The 23481-nt window shown below is 41.9% G+C and overlaps 2 protein-coding genes across 21 annotated transcripts in view; one reads left to right on the forward strand and one right to left on the reverse strand.

The window, feature by feature from the left end:
- The window catches only part of FAM13B (family with sequence similarity 13 member B), an 86347-nt gene extending 69489 nt beyond the window's left edge, over nucleotides 1–16858 (reverse strand). For 11 of the 18 annotated variants that reach the window (XM_072841138.1, XM_072841137.1, XM_072841139.1 and 8 more), the window contains exon 1: nucleotides 10950–11277. The gene's annotated coding sequence lies outside the window, so the exon portion shown is untranslated. Of the gene's footprint in view, nucleotides 1–10540; nucleotides 10636–10949; nucleotides 11278–12272; nucleotides 12366–13060; nucleotides 13082–16721 lie in introns of those variants that run through there. The other 7 variants (XM_072841123.1, XM_072841125.1, XM_072841128.1 and 4 more) reach the window with 7 other exon arrangements.
- WNT8A (Wnt family member 8A) overlaps nucleotides 10936–23481 on the forward strand; it is a 48636-nt gene continuing 36090 nt past the window's right edge. For 2 of the 3 annotated variants that reach the window (XM_072841159.1, XM_072841157.1), the window contains exon 1: nucleotides 11364–12516. Coding sequence is in view for 1 of the 3 variants with exons in the window: in XM_072841157.1 (XP_072697258.1) it covers nucleotides 12485–12516 (32 nt within the window). In the remaining 2 variants the exon portion in view is untranslated. Of the gene's footprint in view, nucleotides 11121–11363; nucleotides 12517–23481 lie in introns of those variants that run through there. The other variant, XM_072841161.1, reaches the window with a different exon arrangement.

Consider the following 23481-nt stretch of genomic DNA (forward strand, 5'->3'; position numbering starts at 1 on the left):
AAAAAAAAAAAAAAAAAAAAAAAAGATGGGATCCCTGGGTGGCGCAGCGGTTTGGCATCTGCCTTTGGCCCAGGGCGCGATCCTGGAGACCCGGGATCGAATCCCATGTCGGGCTCCCAGTGCACGGAGCCTGCTTCTCCCTCTGCCTGCATCTCTGCCTCTCTCTCTCTCTCTCTCTCTCTGTGTGACTATCATAAATAAAAAAAAAGAAAAAAAAAGAAAGAAAGAAGACGTAGTGTATATAGGCAATGAGATATTACTCAGCCATAAACAAAAAAGATCTTGCCATTTGCGACAACATGTATGGACCTGGAGGATATTACATTAAGTGAAATAAATCAGAAAGAAAGACAAATACCACACAATATCACGTGTATGTGGAATCTAAAAAACAATCAGAAACAGATTTGCAAACAGAATAAAATGGTAGTTGCCAGGGGTTGGGGAGGGGGGTGGATATGGGCAAAAAACTGGAGATAAAGAGGTACAAAATTCCAGTTACAAAATAAATTAAGTCACAGAGATGAAAAGTACACCATAGGGAATACAGTCAATAATAATGTGATAACTCTGTAGGGTGACAGATGGTAACTATACTTACTACAGTGAGCATTTCATAATGTATATAAATGTCAAACCACTATGTTGTACACTTGGAACTAATACAATATCATGTCAACTATACTTATGTTTAAAAAAAAAAATAGTGCCAGTACCCTCACTTCTGAGACCAGTGACCTAGAGCACTATTTCTCTCACTTGTCTGGGGATGGGGAGGGGCTTTGCTCAATATACAAAGTACAAAGCCACAACCCCAATCCAGTATCCATTGAGAGTATGGCTTGAACCTCTGTATGTTTAATAAGTTCTTCAGGTCATTATATCGCTTAGAAATATTTAAGAACTTCTGGTATACAAACTTAACCCTAAATTCCATTGCATGGCCTACAAGTACTTCACCCACCAGTACAATCTCCCTTCCTGCCACTCTTTGACCTCACTCTACTCTCCAGCAATACTAAGTTACATGACATTCACAATCTACACTTCTCAGGCTCTACACGTATCATTTTTTGTGCTTAAAGCCATAACTCTACACCATAATCAACCACCACTCTGACCAATCCTATCTTACTCACCAAACTTCTATTGATCTTCAAGTCCAATTCTAATTTCCTGTCAAACCTTGCCTAATTGCCAAAGCAGTTCTCCTTCTCCTTTGCTCCAGATGGACCTTACCTTTTTAGCAGTACCATAGAATTTAAAAGTATGTCTGTCTCTCCATAGATAGAATCTGTGAAGGTAGGAACCCTGTCATTTCATCTTTGTAACACTAAACACCTCACCCAATGCCTGACATACAGTTTTTTAAATATTTATTGAATAAAGACTTTATTCAATAAATACTGTCTATTCAAAGTTAAGATTAACAAGGGGAATCTCCTTACATGATTAAAAACTAAATAAAAATAAATAAATAAAAATAAAAATAAAAAATAAAATAAATAAAATTAAAAAAACTAAATAAAACATCAAAAATGGCTGCCATATCTACTTTCCACAATAACAATAAGCGAAGATAATCAAGTCATGAAGGGAAAGCAACTATTAGTTATGAAAATATCTAAAGCACTTTACAAGTTATTTCTCACACCTAGAATAATTCTGTGAATCAGACACTTTTACATATATAAAAAGTGAAAGTGGGGCACCTGGATGGCACAGTCAGTTGGGCAACTGACTCTTGTTTCAGCTCAGGTGATCTCAGGATCTTAAGATCACGAGATCCAGGCCTGAGTGGTGCTCCATGCCAGCAGAGTCTGCTTAAGACTACCTCTCCCTCTGCCTCTGCCCCTCTTTACCCTGTGCTGTCTCGCTCACTCTCCTCTCTCAAATGAATAAATCTTTTTAAAAAAGCGTAAGTGGGGATGCCTGGGTGGCTCAGTCAGTTAAGCATCTGCCTTTGGCTCAGGTCATGATCTCAGGGTTCTGGGATGGAGCCCCACATTGGGCTCTCTGCTCAGTAGTGTGTCTGCTTCTCCCTCTCTTTCTGTGTGATCTCCCTGGCTCTCTCTCAAATAAATAAACAAAATCTTTATAAAAATAAAAATAAAATTTTAAATATAAATTTAAATTTAAAAATAAATTTTTTAAATAAATTTTTTAAAAGTGAAAGTAGTATGAGCCTCAAGTTACTTACCTAACTTCAAATTTATAAATGGTGATGCTAAAATATGCTGCTGAATCTACTGCACATCTTTCTAACCCAAGTGACTTAAAAATCTTAAGAAGGGATCCCTGGGTGGCTCAGCGGTTTAGCACCTGCCTTCGGCCCAGGGTGTGATCCTGGAGTCCCGGGATCAAGTCCCACATTGGGCTCCCTGCATGGAGCCTGCTTCTCCCTCTGCCTGTGTCTCTGCCTCTCTGTGTGTGTGTGTGTCTCTCGTGAATAAACAAATAAAATCTTTAAAAAAACATAAAAATAAACTCAACAACAAAGAAACAATCCAATCATGAAATGGGCAAAAGACATGAACAGAAATTTCACAGAGGAAGACATGACCAATAACCACGTAAGAAAATGCTCCACATCACTTGCCATCAGGGAAATACAAAACAAAACCACAATGAGATACCACCTCACATCAGTGAGAATGGGGAAAATTAACAAGACAGGAAACAACAAATGTTGGGAGAGGATGTGAAGAAAGAAGAACCCTCTTGCACTGTTGGTGGGAATGTGAACTGGTGCAGCCACTCTGGAAAACTGTGGAGGTTCCTCAAAGAGTTAAAAATAGAGCTACCCTAGGAATCCCTGGGTGGTGCAGCGGTTTAGCGCCTGCCTTTGGCTCAGGGCGCGATCCTGGAGACCCGGGATCGAATCCCACGTCAGGCTCCCGGTGCATGGAGCCTGCTTCTCCCTCTGCCTATGTCTCTGCCCCCCTCTCTCTCTCTGTGTGACTATCATAAATAAATAAATATTTTTTTTTTTTTTTAAAAATAGAGCTACCCTACAACCCAGCAATTGCACTGCTGGGGATTTACCCCAAAGATACAGATGCAGTGAAAAGCCGAGACACCTGCACCCCAATGTTTATAGCAGCAATGTCCACAGTAGCCAAACTGTGGAAGGAGCCTCGGTGTTCATCGAAAGATGAATGGATAAAGAAGATGTGGTCTATGTATATAATGGAATATTACTCAGCCATTAGAAATGACAAATACCCACCATTTGCTTCAACATGGATAGAACTGGAGGGTATTAATGCTGAGTGAAGTCAGTCAGTCAGAGAAGGACAAACATTATATGGTCTCATTCATTTGGGGAATGTAAAAAATAGTGAAAGGGATTAAAGTGGAAAGGAGAGAAAATGAGTTGGAAATATCAAGAGAGGTGACAGAACATGAGAGACTCCTAACTCTGGAAAACGAACAAGCGGTGGTGGAAGGGGAAGTGGGTGGGGGAATGGGGTGACTGGGTGATGGGCACTGAGGGGGGCACTTGACGGGATGAGAACTGGATGTTATGCTATATGTTGGCAAATCGAACTCCAATAAAAAAATACACAAAAAATAATAATAATAAAGTAAAGTAATGCCTGTCTCCTGATTAAAAGGTAAGCCTGTAATGTGCTAGAGGAAGATGCCTCCCAACAGGTTCCCTTTTCCCACAGGCACTCCAGCGTCACTGGTCCACTAATATGGCATGATTTTCCATTAACTCAAAGTGACTATCAGCTAAATTAATCCTTCACACTAAGTATCTGTACAGTGAGTGACCCTTTTTTAAAAATAGCACTATAGGGCAGCCCGGGTGGCTCAGCGGTTTAATGCTGCCTTCAGCCTAGGGCGTGATCCTGGAGACCCGGGATCGAGTCCCACATCAGGCACCCTGCATGGAGCCTGCTTCTCCCTCTGCCTGTGTCTCTGCCTCTCTCTCTGTGTGTGTCTCATAAATAAAATAAAATAAAATAAAATAAAATAAAATAAAATAAAATAAAATAAAATAAATAAAATAAAATAAAATAAAATAAAAAAATAAAATAAAATAAAATAATAAAATAAAATAAAATAAAATAAAATAAAAAATAAATAAATAAATAAATAAATAGCACTACAATTTAAAAGGTGGCAATAAGGCATACCTGGGTGGTTCAATCAGCTAAGTACCTGTCTTCAGCTCAGGTCATGATCCCAGGGTTCTAGGATGGAGCCCTACATGGGGCTCCCTGCTCAGCTAGGAGCCTGCTTCTCCCTCCTTCTTCTCCCCACTGCTCATTCTCTCTCTCTCTCAAGTAAAACTTTTAAAAAATATATAAAATAAAAGGTAACAAAAAAACATGTGAGAAAGCATATATACTGAAAACACATACTCTAGACAGTTAAATGTGTGCATGTAATCTCAATTTTTACAAATTTTGATTCTCCCAAACTCCTCTATCCTAGTAACCTTTCACCTCTTTTCCACTGGAAATATGCACAACCAGTGCCTACTGCAAACTAATGAACAAGGTTTTAGGAAGACTAGTTTATCATTTCCTACTGCACATAAATAAAAACCGTAACACTTCATTTTTTTCATGTAAGGGGCATTGTCGGTATTTCACAACTTTTTCTTTGGGTCCCTTGAAATCAGGATATTTCTCCTTTTGCACAAACTTGTGAAGAAACTTCTCTGGGGAAAAAAAGAAAGAAAAGCTAGCATATGAACAAAAAAACACTTAATATACTTATTTCTGTATGCGTTGTCCCCATTAGATTATGAACCTTGAGAGCAAAATATATGACTTCACCTTGTTTACCCATTTGTGAACACTAAACAAAAGGAGAACTCCAATATCTAAACTGATGCTATCATTTCTGGTGTACTTTCCATTTCCAGTTCACTATCCAAATGAATCCTCACAACCATCTTCTGTGAGATAAGCAGGATAGATCATCATTCCCTCTCTCAGAATAGAAACAAACAAACAAAAAATCTCAGAAAGCTGAAAAAACTAGTTCAAAGTCACTGAACTAGTGACTAGAACTCTAAGACTGCTATCTTTTAAGTGGATGCTCTCTTTCAGGCAACAATGACTACAATCATCACTGAAAATTTTGTTTAAAATTTCACTGAGATGTTTGAAGACACACAGGAGGTAAATTATAAAACACTTGGGCAGCCCCGGTGGCGCAGCGGTTTGGCGCTGCCTGCAGCCCGGGGTGTGATTCTGGAGACCCAGGATGGAGTCCCGCATCGGGCTCCTTGCATGGAACCTGCTTCTCCCTCTGCCTGTCTCTCTGCCTCTCTCTCTGTATGTGTCTCTCATGAATAAATAAATAAAATCTTTAAAAAAAATTATAAAACACTTAAATATTTTGTACCTGCTACCCAAAAAATCATTATTCAAACTACAACATTCCTTAGTAGAAAAAAGTTTATCTTTTGAAATTATAAGTTTCAAAAATGATTCTACAATCAATCATAATATGGTCTGCTTTTCCTATAAAAATTCTTTCATCTTATCTGATTCTAAATTTGAGTTCTTTTGCCTTTCCAATTTCTTTTCTTTAAGTAGGCTCCAGGCCCAGTATGGAGCCCAATGTGGGGCTTGAACTCACAACCCTGAGATCAAGGGCAGTCCCGGTGGCTCAACGATTTAGCACCACCTTCAGACCAGGATGTGATCCTGGGGTCCTGGGATTGAGTCCCATGTCAGGCTCCCTGCATGGAGCTTGCTTCTCCCTCTACCTGTGTCTCTGCCTCTCTCTCTGTGTGTCATGAATAAATAAATAAATTAAATAAAATAAAAATACTGTAATAATGTTGTGGCATATGGTGATCACACTTACTGTGGTGAACACTGAATAATGTATTGAACTGTTGAGTCACTGTAATATACACCTGAAACTAATTTAACATTACAATGTCAACTATACTTCAACAATAAAAGAAATTTTAAGTTGTTTCTGCTATTTTCTTTTTTAAAGATTTTATTTGACAGAAAGAGGACGAGAGAACATAAGCAGGGAGAGTGGCAGACAGGGGGAGAGTGAGAAGCAGGCTCCTGGCTGAGCAGAGAGCTGGAAGTAGGCTCCTTCCCAGGACCCTGAGATCATTACCTGAGTGGAAGGCAGATACTTAACCAACTGAGCCACCCAGGCGCCCTTAAGTTTTCTTATTTATTTTATTTTATTTTTTACTTTTTCTCTCCAAATGTACGGAACAGCAGCTTGATAAACAAAAATAAATGTTTTAAGAATAAGTAAACAGCTCGATGTTTTGTTTTTAAATTCCCTAAAGAGGACAATAATAAACTTGACATTCCTCTGAAAGTTGTTTAAAATCAAAGAGATATGAATTATCATGCATCATATACACAAGGAAAAGAAAATACACACTAGAGCTAAGTAATAACCTGACAGAAAAGATTAGAGTATTTCCCTCTAACAGAAATCCAATAAATTTCATTAAGTTATCCCATCAACGCACCTCATTTTTCTCAACTGAAGACTTTCATGCATTCTGGTTTATCTACCTAAAACACTGTCCCCACTTCACCCTACTCATCTTCAGCTCTTACTCAAGTACCATTCTTGGAGGGGCTTTCTCCAATCCATTCAATCTAATGATCTCTGCCTGTTAAATTTTCTCAAGGTTTATCATTCCTTAGCTCCAAATCATTCACCACAGGTTTTACTATATACTCCTTTCATATTATATGTCTATTTCTCCCAAAACAGTATAAGCTCCATGAAGTCTGCTGGTGGGTTTAAAAAAAAAGGCTTCATTAAGGTATAATTTACATACCACAAAATTCACTCTTTTCAAGTGTACTATTTGAAAGTGTCTAGTAAATTTACAAAGTTATATAACTGTTACCAAGTGACTACTTGTTAACTCTGGAATTTAGAAGGAGATAAATATCTGATGAATGAATAAATCAATCTGATAATGACTTACTCTACTACTATGTGTTCAGTGTACCATGTGATTTCATAGGCAAAATTGCCTTTATTACTATTCTATTTCAAATTATCCTTCCTTATTTCCATTTCCAATCAAAGTCAGCTCTCCCTTAAGGCCCCAAATTGAAACTATTCACCTATTAGCCTACTGCCTCCCTTGGGGAACCATGACTCATTCAGGTCAAGTTCATGTATGCAGGGCAGCCTGGTTTAGCGCTGCCTTCGGCCTGGGGCATGATCCTGGAGACCCAGGATCAAGTTCCACATCAATTCCACATCAAGTTCTGCATCGGACTCCCTGCATGGAGTCTGATTCTCCCCTCTGCCTGTGTCTCTGCCTCTCTCTCTCTCTGGTCTCTCATGAATAAATAAATAAAATCTTAAAAAAAAAAAAAATTCATGTATGCATACTACAATTCCTTTTTCTCTACCAAGTAATCTCCTCCTTTGCTCCCAGCCACATTAATAAAACACTCAAAAAACAAAGTTAAGTTTAGGAGCACTAATGTTACTCACTGGTGAAGACAGGACATTTATTTAATGGATGTACCTTTGTAATATTGAAGTGATGGAAATAAGTTCTTAGTACTGATATACATCTATTTGGGTTCTAAATAAAGAGTGACTTACAATATAATTGGAAATATTTTTCAGATATGATCAGTCCCTTTGTTGTTTATCCAACGTATAAAACAGAAATTTTCTAGCTGTTTTTTTTTTTAATTTATTTATTCATGAGAGAGAGAGAGAGAGAGAGAGACAGGTAGAGACACAGGCAGAGGGAAAAGCAGGCTCCATGCAGGGAGTCCAATGTGGGACTTGATCCCAGAACCCCAGGATCACCACCTGAGCCAAAGGTAGATGCTCAACCACTGAGCCACACAGGTGCCCCTCTAGGTCTGTTTTTTAAATTTCAGTATTTCATTCACTTTTGGAACAGTTTTCAGATAAAAGATTTAATTCATGTATAAAATAACCTTAAGAACCTATTTTTAGGGATCCCTGGGTGGCGCAGCGGTTTGGCGCCTGCCTTTGGCCCGGGGCGGGATCCTGGAGACCCGGGATCGGATCCCACGCTGGACTCCCTGCATGGGGCCTGCTTCTCCCTCTGCCTCTCTCTCTCTCTCTCTCTCTCTGTGACTATCATGAATAAATAAATAAAATCTTTAAAAAAAAAAAAAAAGAACCTATTTTTAATTAATCTTGTTTTAAAAATAACAAAGAAACAAAAAAATTCAAAAATGAGCAAAGGACAGGAATAGACATTTCTCCAAAGACACACATATGAAAAGTAGCTTTCTGACTTAAGGAAATGAAAATAAAAGCCAGCTCAACTCCATTAAGATGGCTATTACCAAACAAATAAATCAACCAAAAAAAAGGAAGAAAGTAACAACTGTTGGGAGAGGATGTGGAGAAAATGGAACCCTTGTGCTTTGCTAATAGGAATGCAAAATGGTACAGCAGCCCTGGAAAACATTTTGGATGTTCCCCAAAAAGTTAAACATAGAATTACCATATGATGCAGCAATTCCACTGCTAGATACATACCCAAAAGAGTCAAAAATAGGGACTCAAACAAACACTTGTATATCAATATTCATAGCAGCATTATTCACAAAAGTCAAAACGTGCATTAAAAAGGAAGACAACATGGTCACCTTGCTGGCTCTGTCAGTAAACATGCGACTCTTGATCTTCAGGGTATGAGTTCAAGCCTCACATTAAGCATGGAGCCTACTTTAAGAAAAAGAGACAGACAACAGGCCCAAAACAGAGTCACCTAGACTAAGCCTTCATCGCCAAACCAAGACTCTATATCTACCTAGCTGCTTCCCCAAAGAATGTAATCTTAACCAGTCAGTCTGGAATTTCCTGGTCAGCACTAGTGAAGTAATCTGCCTGAGAGACTCAGGCTGTCCAAAGTATGGTGACCTGCCCGAAACAACCCACTCTTTGCTAGTAACTTCCTTATCCTGCCTCCTTCTGCCTATAAGCCTTCCATTTTGTACAGCTCCTCAGAGCTCCTTTAGATCTGCTACATGGGATGCTGCTCATGAATAGTTGAATAAAGCCAGTAAGATTGTTAAAATTTGTTCAATTGAATTTTCTTTTTTAACAGGTAAAAACAATCCAAATGTCCATCAATAGATGAATAAACAAAACGTGGTATATGATACAATGGAATTCAGCCTTAAAAAGGAAGTAAATTCTGATACAAGCTATAATATAGATGACCATGGTCATCTAACATGGTTAAATGAAATAAGCCAAACACAAAAGGACAAACACATTCCACCTACTTAGGGTACCAAAAATAGGCAAATTTAAAGAGACAGAAGGTAGAATAAAGGTTATGGGGCTAAGAGTAAGAGGCAATAAGTAATTATTGTCTACTGAGTCTCTGGGATGATAAAAAAAAGTTCTGTAAATAGATAATGGTAATGGTTGCACAACACCGTAAATGTACTTAATGCCGTAAATTGTACATTTAAAAATGATTGAAATCGTAAATTTTGTTAAGTATCATTTACCACAATTTTTTCCAAGCATAGTTACAGTAACTTCTATTTTTATATCCCCCAATAGCAAATGTTAGTGTACAATGAAGGAGAAGCCATGAACAAAATGAGTGGTTATTCATAAACGAAAATAAAAATAGCTGTCATTTTACTGGTAAGGGAAAACTGACAAGTCGCAATGCATTCAATTTCAGCCATTTTCTGTCCTAAAACAATGGCAGTCTAATAAAAAAAACATACTGTAACATTTACTTCACTCGGTGAAAAATCTTCTGACACTGTTAATATGCCTTTCTACATCTTTCTAAGGACTTAGGTTGTGTCAAAATCCCTAACTGGTGACACAAACTGGAAAAAATACTGCCCTAATTTTAAAAACAGCATAGATTAATAAAGGAGCTCCCAATGGATATACAAATAGTGACCATCCAATTTCAACAAGTAATTAGTAAATGCACACACAGTACCCGTGAGAAACCCAGGCCAACAAGTATGGCTACTGCACTTGCAAAAAGGAAAGCTGAAGACACAGCCTCACATTTAACTCAGAGTCATTACTTCAAACTATCATTTAATGTCTGCCTCTAAAAGTGCATCCCAGTTATTTAACGTCCATAGTATGCATTACCTTGGTGCCGACTGTTATTTTTAGATTATCAGCTCCCTGAAAGGAAGGTAAATGCCCAACTTGAGGTACTTCTCTCGACAATTAGATGGCATAATAAGGAACCGAATGAAATTCTGCAACTGCCTAAAATTCAGTGATTTTTAATTGATCACAGACAAAGGTTACCAATTTCTCACTTCTCAAGTGTGCCAACCGATTCAATTTCCTATAACCTTATTTCGGAAAAGAGTCGCCCCAACTGAAACTTAAGGCTGTACCCCTCTCTGGGCTGCGTATTCAGAGTGCATTCTAGACAAGTCCCCAATATACCAATTTTGGCTATATTCTCTTAGCAATTTAAGGAAGTCAGCAACCACTCATCTCACGTGATCTTAAAACGGGGCGCAGCTGAGCCTAGATTAAACCACACTTTTTTTTTTTTTGCATCAACTTCACCGACCAGCATCAAGGAAGTGGGCAGGGAGGTGGCGCAGTCTGGTGTTCAGGCGAGACTAGAAAACGCGTGGGCTGCTGTGCCTCGGACTTTGGGGGAGCTAGGAGATAAGAAGGCACACCAGCTCACGCGCATTGCAGCGGCTGAAAAATCGAAGATTGCCACACCCCCTCCCCCCCCACCCCCGCTGAAGCAGGCACTGCTTCACCTCCTCAAGCTCAGGCAGGAAGGGGGCCCGCTCTACGGGCTCGCCCACCGCAGGGCACTGCCGCTAACCCCGGCACCCCGACGTGCAACGCCCTTGAGCATCGCGCGGCTGGGACAAGGCGCTGGGGGGCGCAGGGCGGGGGGGGGGGAGCCGCGGCGCTGGGCGACCCGCGCATGCGCAGAGAAGGGTACCCGCCCGTTCACCTACCGTTGGAACCACGACGCCCCGTTCCCCGGCCGCGGCCGCTTCTCCAGGACCTGCGGCGACGGCACGAGAGAGAGAACTGAGGCCCCAGGTGGCTCCGCGGCCGGCGAGCCTCCTCCTGTGGCGGCCACTGGCGGGACGCTGAAGCGACGGCTGCGGCGCGGGGCCAGCCCGGTAAGCGACCCCCGGATGCCCCCGGCGGTGGCGGCGGCGAAGACGCGGAAGAAGGGGCAAGAGCGGCGACTGAAGCAGCGGCTGAGGCGCAGACCCTCCCTAACGGCGAGCGGGAGGAGAGCGGAGGGCGGAGGGCGGGCGGAGGCCGGGCCGGACGTGACGTGCGTGGGAGGGGGCGGGGCGGGGCGGGGCGGGGCGGGCCGCGGGTGGGGGCGGGGGCGGGGGCGGGGCGTGCGCGCGGGCTGGTGGGGGTCCCCGAAGGCCCTGGCCGCGGCCGGGGGGTTTGTGGGCGTCAGAACCACGTCTGCTTTTCCGGCCCCGAGCCTGGGCCCCTGCGCTAGGCTGCGAGAAGCCCGGCGCGCGCTTGAGGGAGGCGTGTGGGGGTCCTCAGCCCGGGGAGGCTGGAAAGAAGAGAAAACTCGGGAGGCGACGTAGGAGGGACACAGTGTCCATGTGTTAGACCGAGGCCCCCTGGTCTCTGCAGAGGCGGCCGTGGCCTCCTGCAGAAGCCCAGGAAAACCCGGGTGCCCTTGTCCAGGTGAGGAGCACGGGGTATGCCGAAAACCGCCAGGGAGGCCGAAGCGGTGACTCACGTGCCCACTTCCCAGCGTTGGGGGTCAGATCGGGACCCTGCCCCCGCCCCCACCCTTCCTCTTCACCGAAGGACCAGACCTTGACTCCAAAGAGAACATACAGGCCTCTAGCGCGGAAACCGTCTGGGAACATGCGCGTCGATAGGCGACATGCTCGCAGGGAGTTTCCTATACTGAACCAGAGTCTGAAAGCAGAGCTGGAAGGCGGAATCAGGCGCCCTGTGAGCTTGCATGGCCACCCAGACCGACCCTGCAGCTCCCACGCGCTCACAGAGGTGTGAATATTCAGCCAATCTCCTCTTTGCTTTAGTGTGTTAAGGGCTTTGAGATCTTCCGCTAAGTAGAACACGGTATTCCTGTTTTTGGACTCCTTGATGCCTGGTAGATCCACACCTGCACAAAGAACTCTGGGTGTCTGTAAAAATATAAATGGCTACAATTCGGTCGTCTCCTGTCTCCCGGAGGTGCGAGTCACCTACCGAGAACCAAGAAAATGCCAAACAAGAACCCTCACAGACCTTGGGACGAGATTTTAAAAAAAAAGAAAAGAAAAAGTCACCCTATGAGATGATCTGTAAATGTGTTACAGAGGCCAGGGTAGCTCCCAAATTTCATCAGAGAGTAAAATCACCTGTAACTTCAGTGTCACCTGCCCAGTGGATGCTGTCATAAAAGAAGGGTGGGGTCCATCAAGAGCCTAGAACCAGCAGAATCTGAGTAAGAATGTAGTGTGGGCCCCCACTCTGTCCAGAAGAGAGGCTACTGATTCTAATGACCAGGACCAATAGCTGTTATCAGGACAGGTAAAAACCTAATTCAATTTCAATCCCTCACTCAACAAATACTCACTGAATACTTACTGTGTTCTAGCCTCTCGTACTCCTCAGCAAGTAAGATCTCTGCCTTATTGAGTCTCTATACTAGCAAACCTAAGTTCTGGATATCCTTTAAGAACATGCAAAGACCCAGGCTCTGATGCCATACCCATGAAGTAGTCTTCCCATCACTTAAGGGGTCTCAAGTAAATAAACCCACTAAGAAGCAATTGTCCAAGGCACATGACTAGTACTAGTTAAACTTGCTATACACTCTTTCTCAATTAATAAATTCACATCAGGGTTATAAAATCAGCTTCTGTTCACTGGGTTGAATTATAAAGGTGTTTTATTCAAAAATAAATTTGTTTTATCCATATTAATTTCTCAGAGCCTGATTAAGCTTAAGTGAAGGGAAATATAAGTTTCTGAATATTGCCAAACTGAGGACCAGATAGGCCCAGTTTCATAGCAGCCCAATCAAGATGCAGCCTAGGCATCTTTCTTTAAACATCTTAAATGGAAGCTTTACCTGTGGTTCCATACTTGAAGAACAGGGGCAGCATGATTGCTTCTAAAGCTTAATCATAAGCCAGTGAAATTTAGAGTAAATCCGTAGCATGAAAACCTTCCTGTACCTGTCCTACCTATGCAACACAGGCTCTTGTTGACATAACTGACTGTAATAGATACATTACTCTGAGTATGCAACCTAAGACTAAGCTCCCAGGGAACAGAGAATGCTCTGCATTTATGGCCCTACTCCCACAAAGTAAGGGCTCCCAAAAAACAAACGAATCAGTTGAATGACCATTTTCCCCTGTAAAACTCAAGAACATGTCCTTGGAAGATATCTTTTCTAGATCCTGCTTTATAATATGTAACCAGAATGATATGTGACCAATATGAATCCGTGCAAGATTCAGGAGTATCATTTTAAAAAACAAAAACCCTTCATTTTTATCTTTCACCATCCTTTTAAACCTGGGCAGCAGTAGTACATCTGTTATATATTTGATTAAGGCAGGTTTCATGAGTTCCATGGTCACCCTCAGGAACAGAAAATTCCTAGGGTATCTGAGGGACGTCTGGCTGGCTCAGTCAATGGAACATATGACTCTTGATCTTGGGATCATGAGTTTAAGCCCCATGCTGGGCATAGAGCTTACTTAAAAATAAATAAATAAATAAATAAATAAATAAATAAAGTCTTATGGTACTTGAGTCACAAAGAGTGACCCTTTTGCCTCTTCACCTGAGGCTAGCTCCCGCACTGCTCTCCCTAGAGGGGCACCAGGCCTGGTCATTCTAGTGCTCTCCCAGCTTCCCACCCAGAGGCAAAGGGAGGGAGACAGAGGTAAATCAGGATTCTTTACTTTCACGTGATGGTTTCACACTTGAGCAGATGTTTAAAGCCACCCATGAATATTTGTATGGTTACTCCAGAAACCAACCCCATCCCCATTCTCTGGTGGTTTCCTACCCATAGTTCCCTTGATTTGCACAAAAGTGTCTGTTCTGGCAGTTCTTTTACTCCCTCTTTCAGTCCCTTGGAATCTGGAGGTCTACCTCCAACTTCTTATCTGTTGAAACTTGTTTTTCTCTGTAAGGACCTTGTCGGTTAGGAGCTAAGGTCACTCTTGACACTGATCAGTCCATTTGCAAGTGGCCCTGGGGGCCACGCCTTCTAGTTGTGCTTGGGTCTCCACACCCGAGGGAGTGCCATTCACAGCATCCTTGTTGTAGATTTGTATCTTCATTTTGACAGTTTTCCAGCAGGTGGCAGTAAAGTGTTTTGTCCAAAGTAAACGTATTTTCCAATAAATGGAAAGTGTGAAGTGTCTGGATGAAGGAGAACTTCTTTCTCATGGTGCTGTTTATGCTCGAGGTAGCACTGTATGGTCCACACCTGGTCTGCGTGAATCTCTCATGCACTTCTGGCCCAAACAGACTGGGGAGCACAGGTCAAGCCCAGTGTGGTTTCAGCATTCCTCTGCTCTTTTGCCAAAACAGTTGCCAGCCCTTCTCTTGTCCTCTGTATTTTCCAGGCAGGAATCAGACAGAGGTCCACTGTGCCTCTCTCACCACAAGAGTACTCTGAGTAGTTCCATTGAAGGTTCCCTCCCTCAGCTTGAGGTAAAACTAAGGCAGGTGTGTAGTAAGAATTCATGGCATTGCAGCAACAGTCTCCAATGAAATAATATTCTCACTTGACTTTTTACAACTTGCTCTAAGCATTTAGAGTTATCTACGTGATTCTGTCTAAATTTCTAGGGGGAGTCCATCTCAGAACTCACTGTAATGAGTATTTTGGAGGGAAGGGGCAGTTGTTGGATATTTTTTGTAATATCCTGGTGTTTCATTAAAAACAGTAGTTCTTAACCATGGACAATTTTTATAGCCATGTCTAGAGACACTTCTATGAGCTATTGGTGCTGATGGCATCTAGCGGGGGAGGTGCTGTTGGGCTCTAGCAGGCAGAGGTCCAGGACACTGCTAAACATCCTATGATATAGAGGACAGCCCTCTCCACAACAAAGAACTATCTGGCTGAAAATGTAACATCTTGTGACAGATAGTATTTCTACACTTGGCAATCACTGTAAGTAAGAAAACACCTCAAAATTACATCACTTTTTTCTTCCTTTTGCCTCCAAGTGTTTCACCTATGGATGCAGAGGTTACATTTTAATATATCATTAATGTCAACAACAGCATTTCACATAGCTGTATGGCCAGGATGAGAAGTGACTGGTGTGTTGCCAGGACTACCTCTGGAAGTGAGGCGTGCCAACAAAATTATTATTTCAGGTGAAATTTTTTTAGGTATTTCTCTGCAAGATGATTTTTATAGTCTAGGAAAATAAATACCTTACCCAGCTTCTCTGAGCAGAGGCTTTCAGCCCCTCAGAAGTAGAGTCAGGAGTCAAATACTATAGAAGAAATATCTAGTTGCTGCAATGCCCAGAACACATTCTAGCTGCTGGCTGGGGGGATGGGATGGGTTTTGGTGGAGTGGGGGGGACTTCAACCTGTCTGCTTCCCCGGGGTCACCAGTGTCACCGGGATGAGACTGAACTTAGGGAGCAGCTGTCTCTAGACACTCTACCATGGACACCCTTACTATTCCTGGAGGATGCAAATGGACCCCGCCCCCCACCTCACCCAAGGAATACTTTGAATTCAGCTCTTGTAGATGTAGCAGGACATGGAGTCCTGCTCTTGTGCCTCCAGTAAGGAAACTTTGATTATTTAGGTGTCCTCCTCACCCTTACTGATCCCCTATCTAGCCAAGGCTATTTGAGGACTAGCATAGAGATGAACTTTTGTTCACTCAAGGCTGCTATTATCTTTTTTAATACAGTGTTCACAAGAAACTGGAGCCATGCTAGCCAGCAAGAGCCAAAGAGGCATAATCCATCCCCACTGATCCTATCACTTAAAAAGTAAAACATTCAACACCCACAAATGTCGGACCTGGAATGAGAACATGGAACTTGTAATAAGAAAACCTGTATCTGAGTTCTAGCCCTTTCACTTAGTAGCCATGTGACTCTGATCCAGGTACTTAACCTAAATGCACCTTAGAGTCCCCATTGGTAAGATAGGAAAGAGGATACTGAAATTAACTGGTATGCATAAAAGCGTTTTATAAGCTGTGTACAATTCTTTTCACTCCTCCCTCCTGTGCCACTTTCAGAGACCTGAAGAAGTCTCTGGACATGTTTTGCCACCATCTGGGTTTTTATTGCTAGCAATGAGCCCCATGTGGAAGCCTTTCTTGGCAGAAGTTGCTAAATACTTGTAAATTTATTTTTAAGTGAAAACCAACAACCACTAAGAACCCCCAAACTCTTGGTGTTATTTTTAAGATAACCCTGAACCTTGTGAATTCTAATCCATATGAGCATACCGCCTCCCTACTTAGGATGCATATTTACACTGCCCACTTATAGAAGAAGACATGCATAGAGATAAGAATGGGAAACATACACAGTTTTATGTGCAGGAGAAACTATGGCACAGGACACAATGCTATAATTATGTGGATTCCCACAAAGCAGTAAAATGTTATCAAATTTCAATCAAACTCTGCCAATTGTCTCTTTCCTGAAGTATTCGTGTATATTGGGAAAAAAGAAAGGACTAAAAACTCCACAAAATTAAAATTTTCTCATAAAGAAGGAACTCACCATTAGACAGTGGTATTGCTGGCTCTCCTGAGGAATGCAATGGAATCTGTCTGTGCCACTTTCCCCAGGACCACTGTGCCAGCGTGCAAGAATGCATGTTCTTCATAAACAAAAAAAATATTACTAGCTGCAAAGAGAAGAAACTGTTCCAGGGTGTACAAATCCCACGCCAACATCCAAAATAATGGCAAATACTGTTCTGATCTTAGCAACCTAAAGTAACCTTTGAGCCATTTATTTATTCAACACATATTTCTTGAGCAACTATTAGGGGTCCAGCACTGTGTTAGGGGATATAATCATGATCTCTGCCCTGAAAAATCTTCATCTTACATATCTCTGGAATAGAACATTTCTGGAATAGAACCAAAGCTAACATAATGTTTATTTCAGCTTCCATATTCACTCACACAGCTTCTGGTACCATCCAGTTTGGGGAGCTAGAACAATTAACAGTAACTCTCATCTTTGCCAAGTCCACATTTTTGGCCTGATCACTCAGAATTCACTGTATGACTGGGGGGTGGGGAGGCGCCTGGGTGGCTCAGTTGGTTAAGCATCTGCCTTCAGCTCAGGTCATGATCCCAGGGTCCTAGGATCAAGACCCCATTAGGCTCCCTCCTCATGGGGAGTCTGCTTCTCCTTCTCCTTTTGCCTGCTCCCCCCCCCCCTGCTCTCTCCTCTCTCAATAAAATCTTTAAAAAAAAAGAAAAAGAAAAAGAAAGAAAGAAAAAAGACCTAAGTGTTTTGGTCTCTCTCTCTCTCTCTTTTTTTTTTTTTTTTTTTTTTTTAGTGTTCTGGTCTCTTGATTAAATTCCTGTAGTCAAGTAGGTATTTTTTTTCCAGTCAGAACTTTTCTGCTTTAAAAAAGGAAGGTTGGGGGCGCCTGGGTGGCTCAGTCAGTTAAGCATCTGCCTTTGGCTCAAGTCATGATCCCAGGGTCATAGAATCAACAGGGAGCCTGCTTCTGCCTGCTGCTCCCCCTGCTCCTGCTTACACTCTCGGGCGCTCTCTCTCTCTCTCTCTCTCTCTCTGTGTGTGTCAAATAAATAAGATCTTTTAAAAATAAATAAAATAGGGCAGCCCCGGTGGCGCAGCGGTTTGGCGCCGCCTGCAGCCCAGGGCGTGATCCTAGAGACCTGGGATCGAGTCCCACGTCGGGCTCTCTGCATGGAGCCTGCTTCTCCCTCTGCCTGTGTCTCTGCCTCTCTCTCTAGCTGTGTCCCTATGAATAAATAAATAAATAAATAAATAAATAAATAAATAAATAAATAAAATAAAATAAAATAAATAAATAAAATTAAAGCGGGGGATGGTGCATGGCTGGCTTATTTGGTAGAGCATGTAAACTCTTGATCTCAGAGTTATGGGTTCAAGCCCCACATTGGAGGTAGGGTTTACTTAAAAAAAAAAAAAAAAAGATATCCCTTTCTCTTCTCCCCTCTCCCTATATCCATGTGGGGGAAATTTAAGAAGTGCTCAGAGATTCGATGAGATTATGACCTTCACAAAACCCAGGTAGGACAAAGAAATCCAGAAATCCAGGTAGGAAGATCTTGCCATTCTGCATACCCTTCCTCTTCCAAAGGCCTTAGGCTTTTGGATCTTCCTACCATTTGACCAGCCAGACTCCTCAAACTCATTAGGGCCACACCTTCTCTGGCAAACTAACAGCCCAAATATTTGCAGATTACAATCTAAATGCAACCACATTTTTGCCAAATATTTACACCTGACTGCTCTTTTCCACTAAAGACAGGATATAATGATTTACAGAAGCATCTAGTGTTTTTCCAGTTCCCAAGCTCCTCAGCAGAAAGACTCTGAAGTATGAAGGCTCACACTCTCCTTTCAGCCTTTCACAGTGACAGAAACCAAACTGTACATTGGACAGAAGTATCACAGTTATTATGCATGTGTCCTATCACCCTTTTAGAGAACGGCACTGCCTGTATCCTGAATGAGTGTCTTACCAAAAACAAAACACTTGCTGGAAAAAGAAATGGCCCATAGCGTAACCAAATTTGTTGTCTTTTAACAAGGTTTTGCTATTGGTTTCTTCATTTGCTTTATGTGTATTGTTTTCCTTCACCTGGACTACTTGGATGCTTCTTACTCATTGATACATTTAAAAATATTTATTGAGGGGGATCCCTGGGTGGCACAGCGGTTTGGCGCCTGCCTTTGGCCCAGGGCGCGATCCTGGAGACCCGGGATCGAATCCCACGTCGGGCTCCCGGTGCATGGAGCCTGCTTCTCTCTCTGCCTGTGTCTCTGCCTCTCTCTCTCTCTCTCTTTCTCTCTCTCTCTGTCTCTCTCTGTGTGACTATCATAAATAAAAAAAAAATTAAAAAAAAATTTATTGAGGGCAGCCTCGGTGGCTCAGCGGTTTAGCGCCGCCTGCAGCTCAGGGCGTGATCCTGGGGACTCGGGATCGAGTCCCACGTCGGGCTCCCTGCATGGAGCCTGCTTCTCCCTCTGCCTGTGTCTCTGCCTCTCTCTCTCTCTCTCTCTCTGTGACTATCATAAATAAATAAAAATTAAAATATATATATAAAAAATAAAAATAAAATAAAATCTTAAAAAAAAGTTTACTAAATAAATAAATAAATAATAAAAATATTTATTGAGCACCTAGTATGTACTGTGCCAAGTGCTGGAGAAATAGCAGTGAACACATTAGACACGATCCCTGCCTTGTGGGGAACACAGTGTAATTATGTCAATAAGCCTAAGTCCAGTTTAAATATCCTAAGTATGACTTTATCTGGGCATCCGTTGTGACCTCATTTAGGTTAGATAAAACATCTGTCTTCTCTGGGCTTCAGGCATCTTCCCCATATTTCACATTGGAGACTTCCCCCTCAACAGGAGAACATGAAAAAAATCTGACCTACCAAAGGAAAGGGTAAGGAAACTTGATGGTCTCTGCCTTAATTGAGGATGGAGTAAAGAAAAAGAAAACTCTCCTCTGAGATTTCCTAAACAAGTTTTATGAGCACATTGAGGGGAGCAAAATTTCATACAACCTGTGTGAACCAGAAAACACTGAGATGAAAATTCAAAAGCTGATCACTTTAGTGCCCCAGGCACCTCGCATAAGCAAAAGTAAAAATCCTCTGTGGAGATCCCACAGGTAAGGTTCCAAGAAATATGACTGATAATAAAATATTACTAAAATAACAAGGAAATCATGCATTTCATAATAATACCAGCAATGACTGCAAGGATTTTAGTTACCAGATATGGAATATAAATAAAATATGTGTGACACTGTAATATAATAAATAAATATTTGTTCTTTTCCCTAGTTCTTGGCACAGAGCTCCTAAAACCCTTGTCATTTCCTCAGTAATAGGGGTAAAAGGAGTGTATTTCATTATTCACAAGTCCCTTTTTCCATCACACCTGAGCTTATGCTAAGTTGAATTAGAGTGGGGCCCCTAAATAGGCCCATATGAGGCCGATGCCAGAAAGACCAAATGATTAGAGGGTTAGAACTTGGCAGCCCCACATCTGACCTCCTGGGAAGGAGAGAAGCTAGAGATTATAAGCTCTATAAAAACTGGAACAAGATTTGATGAGCTTCTGAGTAGGTGAATGCATCCATGAGCTGTGACAGTAGTATAGCCCAAATTCCTCAGTTTTTTGAACTTAGGATCCTTCTGTACCTTGCCCTAACACATTTGTATCTATTATAATATCCTTTACAATAAACCAGTAATAGAGAGTTAAGTGTTTCCATGGGTTCTGTGAGCCATTATAGGGAATTATTGAACCTGAGGAGAGGGTAGTGGGAACACCCCTGATTTGCAGCCAAGTCAGACAGGAGTGGGGGGAACCTGGGGACCCTCTACTTGCAATTGTTATCTGAAAGGGGGAGTTATCTTTGTTTTGGAGTGATTCGATGTGCATTGCTGTCTTGAAAAAGGAAGGGGGTGCCAGTGCCATGAGCCAAGGTATATGGACAGCTTCTAAAAGCCAAGAAAAGCAAGGAAACAGATTCTCCCTAGAGATCTGAGAGCCCTGATTTTAGCCTAGTAAGATCCAAATGAGACTTCTGACCTACAGAACCATAAGGTACCGAAGTCATGGTTGTTGTCGTTTTTTTTTTTTTTTTTTTTTTTTTTTTTTTTTTAATTTTTATTTATTTATGATAGTCACAGAGAGAGAGAGAGAGAGAGAGAGAGAGAGAGAGAGGCAGAGACATAGGCAGAGGGAGAAGCAGGCTCCATGCACCGGGAGCCCGACGTGGGATTCGATCCCGGATCTCCAGGATCGCGCCCTGGGCCAAAGGCAGGCGCCAAACCGCTGCGCTACCCAGGGATCCCTGTTGTCGTTTTTTTAAAGAAAAATAACTTTATATCTTGGAATAATTTCAGGCTTACAGAAAAGTTGCAAAGAAGGGAGCCTAGCTTGCTCAGTTGGTGGAGCATGAGACTCAATCTTGGGTTGTGAGTTCAAGCCTGATGTTGAGTATACAAGATTATTTAGAAATAAGTTTTTTTCTTAAAAAAAGTTGCAAAGGGGCAGCCCGGAGGGCTCAGCGGTTTAGCGCTGCCTTCAGCCCAGGGTGTGATCCTGGAGACCCAGGATGGAGTACCACATCAGGCTCCCTGCATGGAGCCTGCTTCTCCCTCTGCCTCTGTCTCTGCCTCGCTCTGTGTGTGTGTCTCTCATGAATAAATAAATAAAATCTTTAAACAGAAAAAAAGTTGCAAAGATCACACAGAAAGCTCCCAGTTTCCCTTAATGCTAGTACCTAATGCCTTTTTAAAAAACAAAAAACAAAAAACATGGACATTAGAGCAGTTTTAGGTTCACAGCAAAATTGAGCAGAAGGAAGAGATTTTGTAGATATCTTCTGCCCCCACGTATGAATTTGTATTTTTTAAGCCACTAAGTTTGTGGCAGTTTGTTAGAGCAGCAGTAAAAAATAAATATAAAGGCAAGTGGCATTTTGAGGAGGAAAAAAAAGAGAGATGTAGAGATATATAGAGATACTGTAAAATGCTGTTAAGAAACAAAATTGGCTTCACTGAACAATTCATGAATTGAGTAGCATCCCATCTAGCAAAGAGAGGGAGGGGAGCGCTGAGTTTGAAATGGAAGATTTTTATAGGCAGAAGCAAGATGGGACTAGGAAGTTAAAAGACTGGATTATTTCAGGCAAAATTACCTTCCCTTAGGAAAAGGCTGAGGTTTTATCAGACAGATTACCTCATTAGTGCTGACCAGGAAATTCCAGATTGACTTTTAAAATTCCACTCCCGAGAGAGGCTGAAACTGCAATTATGTGAGCTAAGTATTAAGTCTTGGTGGGGCTATACACAGGTGACTCCATGGGCCTGTTTTTTCTTTTTAACAACGCTAACAAAAAAATGAGAGAATAATTCATTCAAAATCCAATATAATTGTTACTTCTAGTGGAGGGTATGGAGCATATAAGAGGGACACCCTCCCCAAGAACAGGGCCACACTAGCCTGTAAGTCATCTCTATGGGAACTAGGAAAAGGGTTGTTCTTGAGCAAATGAATTAAAAAACAAGAGCCCAGAGGGCCCACAGTCTGCCCCGGGAGCCTTTGTACGCAAGGAAAAGACCCCATTCTCCAGGAGATCTCCCTCCCCTTGGCTAGGACCTTTATGAAGGTCCAACTCTCACCACAGTGCTGGCAGCCCCACCAGGGAACTTCAGAGTTTCTATAATATTTTACTATTCAAGCTGGGTAGAGGGTTTGTTTTTCATAATTAACCTTCAAACTCTATATACATGTATATACTATATACTCTTCCATTCGTACTGATCACAGTTTTTAAAGTGTTAAAATATTCAGCTATGTGATAAAATGTATACCATTCCATCCCATGCAGAGCTTTACCAGTACTTGGGCACCATTCTTGCTCTTTGTACAATCTAAGAATCAGGGGGTTCTGAAGAATACTGGAGTGACCCTTTCTTTTAATATATATTTTTTCAATTGTTCAGATATATTTTCTATTATCATTATTTCTCAGATATATTTTCTTTTTATTATCATTACTTTTTAAAAGTAATCTCTATACCTAACATGGGGCTTGAACTCACCACCTCAAGATCGAGAGTTATATGCTCTACTGACCAAGCCAGCCTCATGTCCCTAGGGTAATACTTTTCCTAACTCCACATAAGCTCTTTTCAGAGTAGGGGCAAGTCATCCATGAGCAGGAAAACAGGATTCCCCTTCTTTCAGCCCTTATCCCTATCTTAAATAAGAGATTTTGTCTGTGTTCTCACCCAGATATTGTACACAGTGGTAGGAGCTGAATGTGCAAATCACAAAGAAGTTAGTGGGCACCTATAATCCAAGAATGCTTCCTGAGACCTAAGAAAAAATTCATTATTAGAGATCTGGTATGTCTGATAAAATCTGACATGCTGACCTGAGAATAAGCAGACAGATGAACTTAGAAGGTTCTATCCCAGCCTAGGAGTCTTGGATCCTGGGATACTACAACTCCGAGATTGCCTTGACTCTTCCAAAGAAACCCAGGACCTTCTCTTTTCTTTTCTTTTTTCCTTTTCTCTGCTTTTCCTTTTTAAAAGGGCACCTGGGAAAAGGACAGAAGGCTACTGAAACACCTCTCCTTTATTCCCATGCAGACATGCTATCTTCAGAAGGGGTCACTTGGGTTCACTAGTCCATCAATCCAAACCTCAAACCAAGTTTTCCTACTCAAATACAAGCTTCTGCACCCTTCCAGACCTAAGAAGTGCATGGC

Source organism: Canis lupus, chromosome 10 (genome assembly GCF_048164855.1).
Source record: "Canis lupus baileyi chromosome 10, mCanLup2.hap1, whole genome shotgun sequence".
Taxonomy (NCBI): Eukaryota; Metazoa; Chordata; class Mammalia; order Carnivora; family Canidae; genus Canis; species Canis lupus.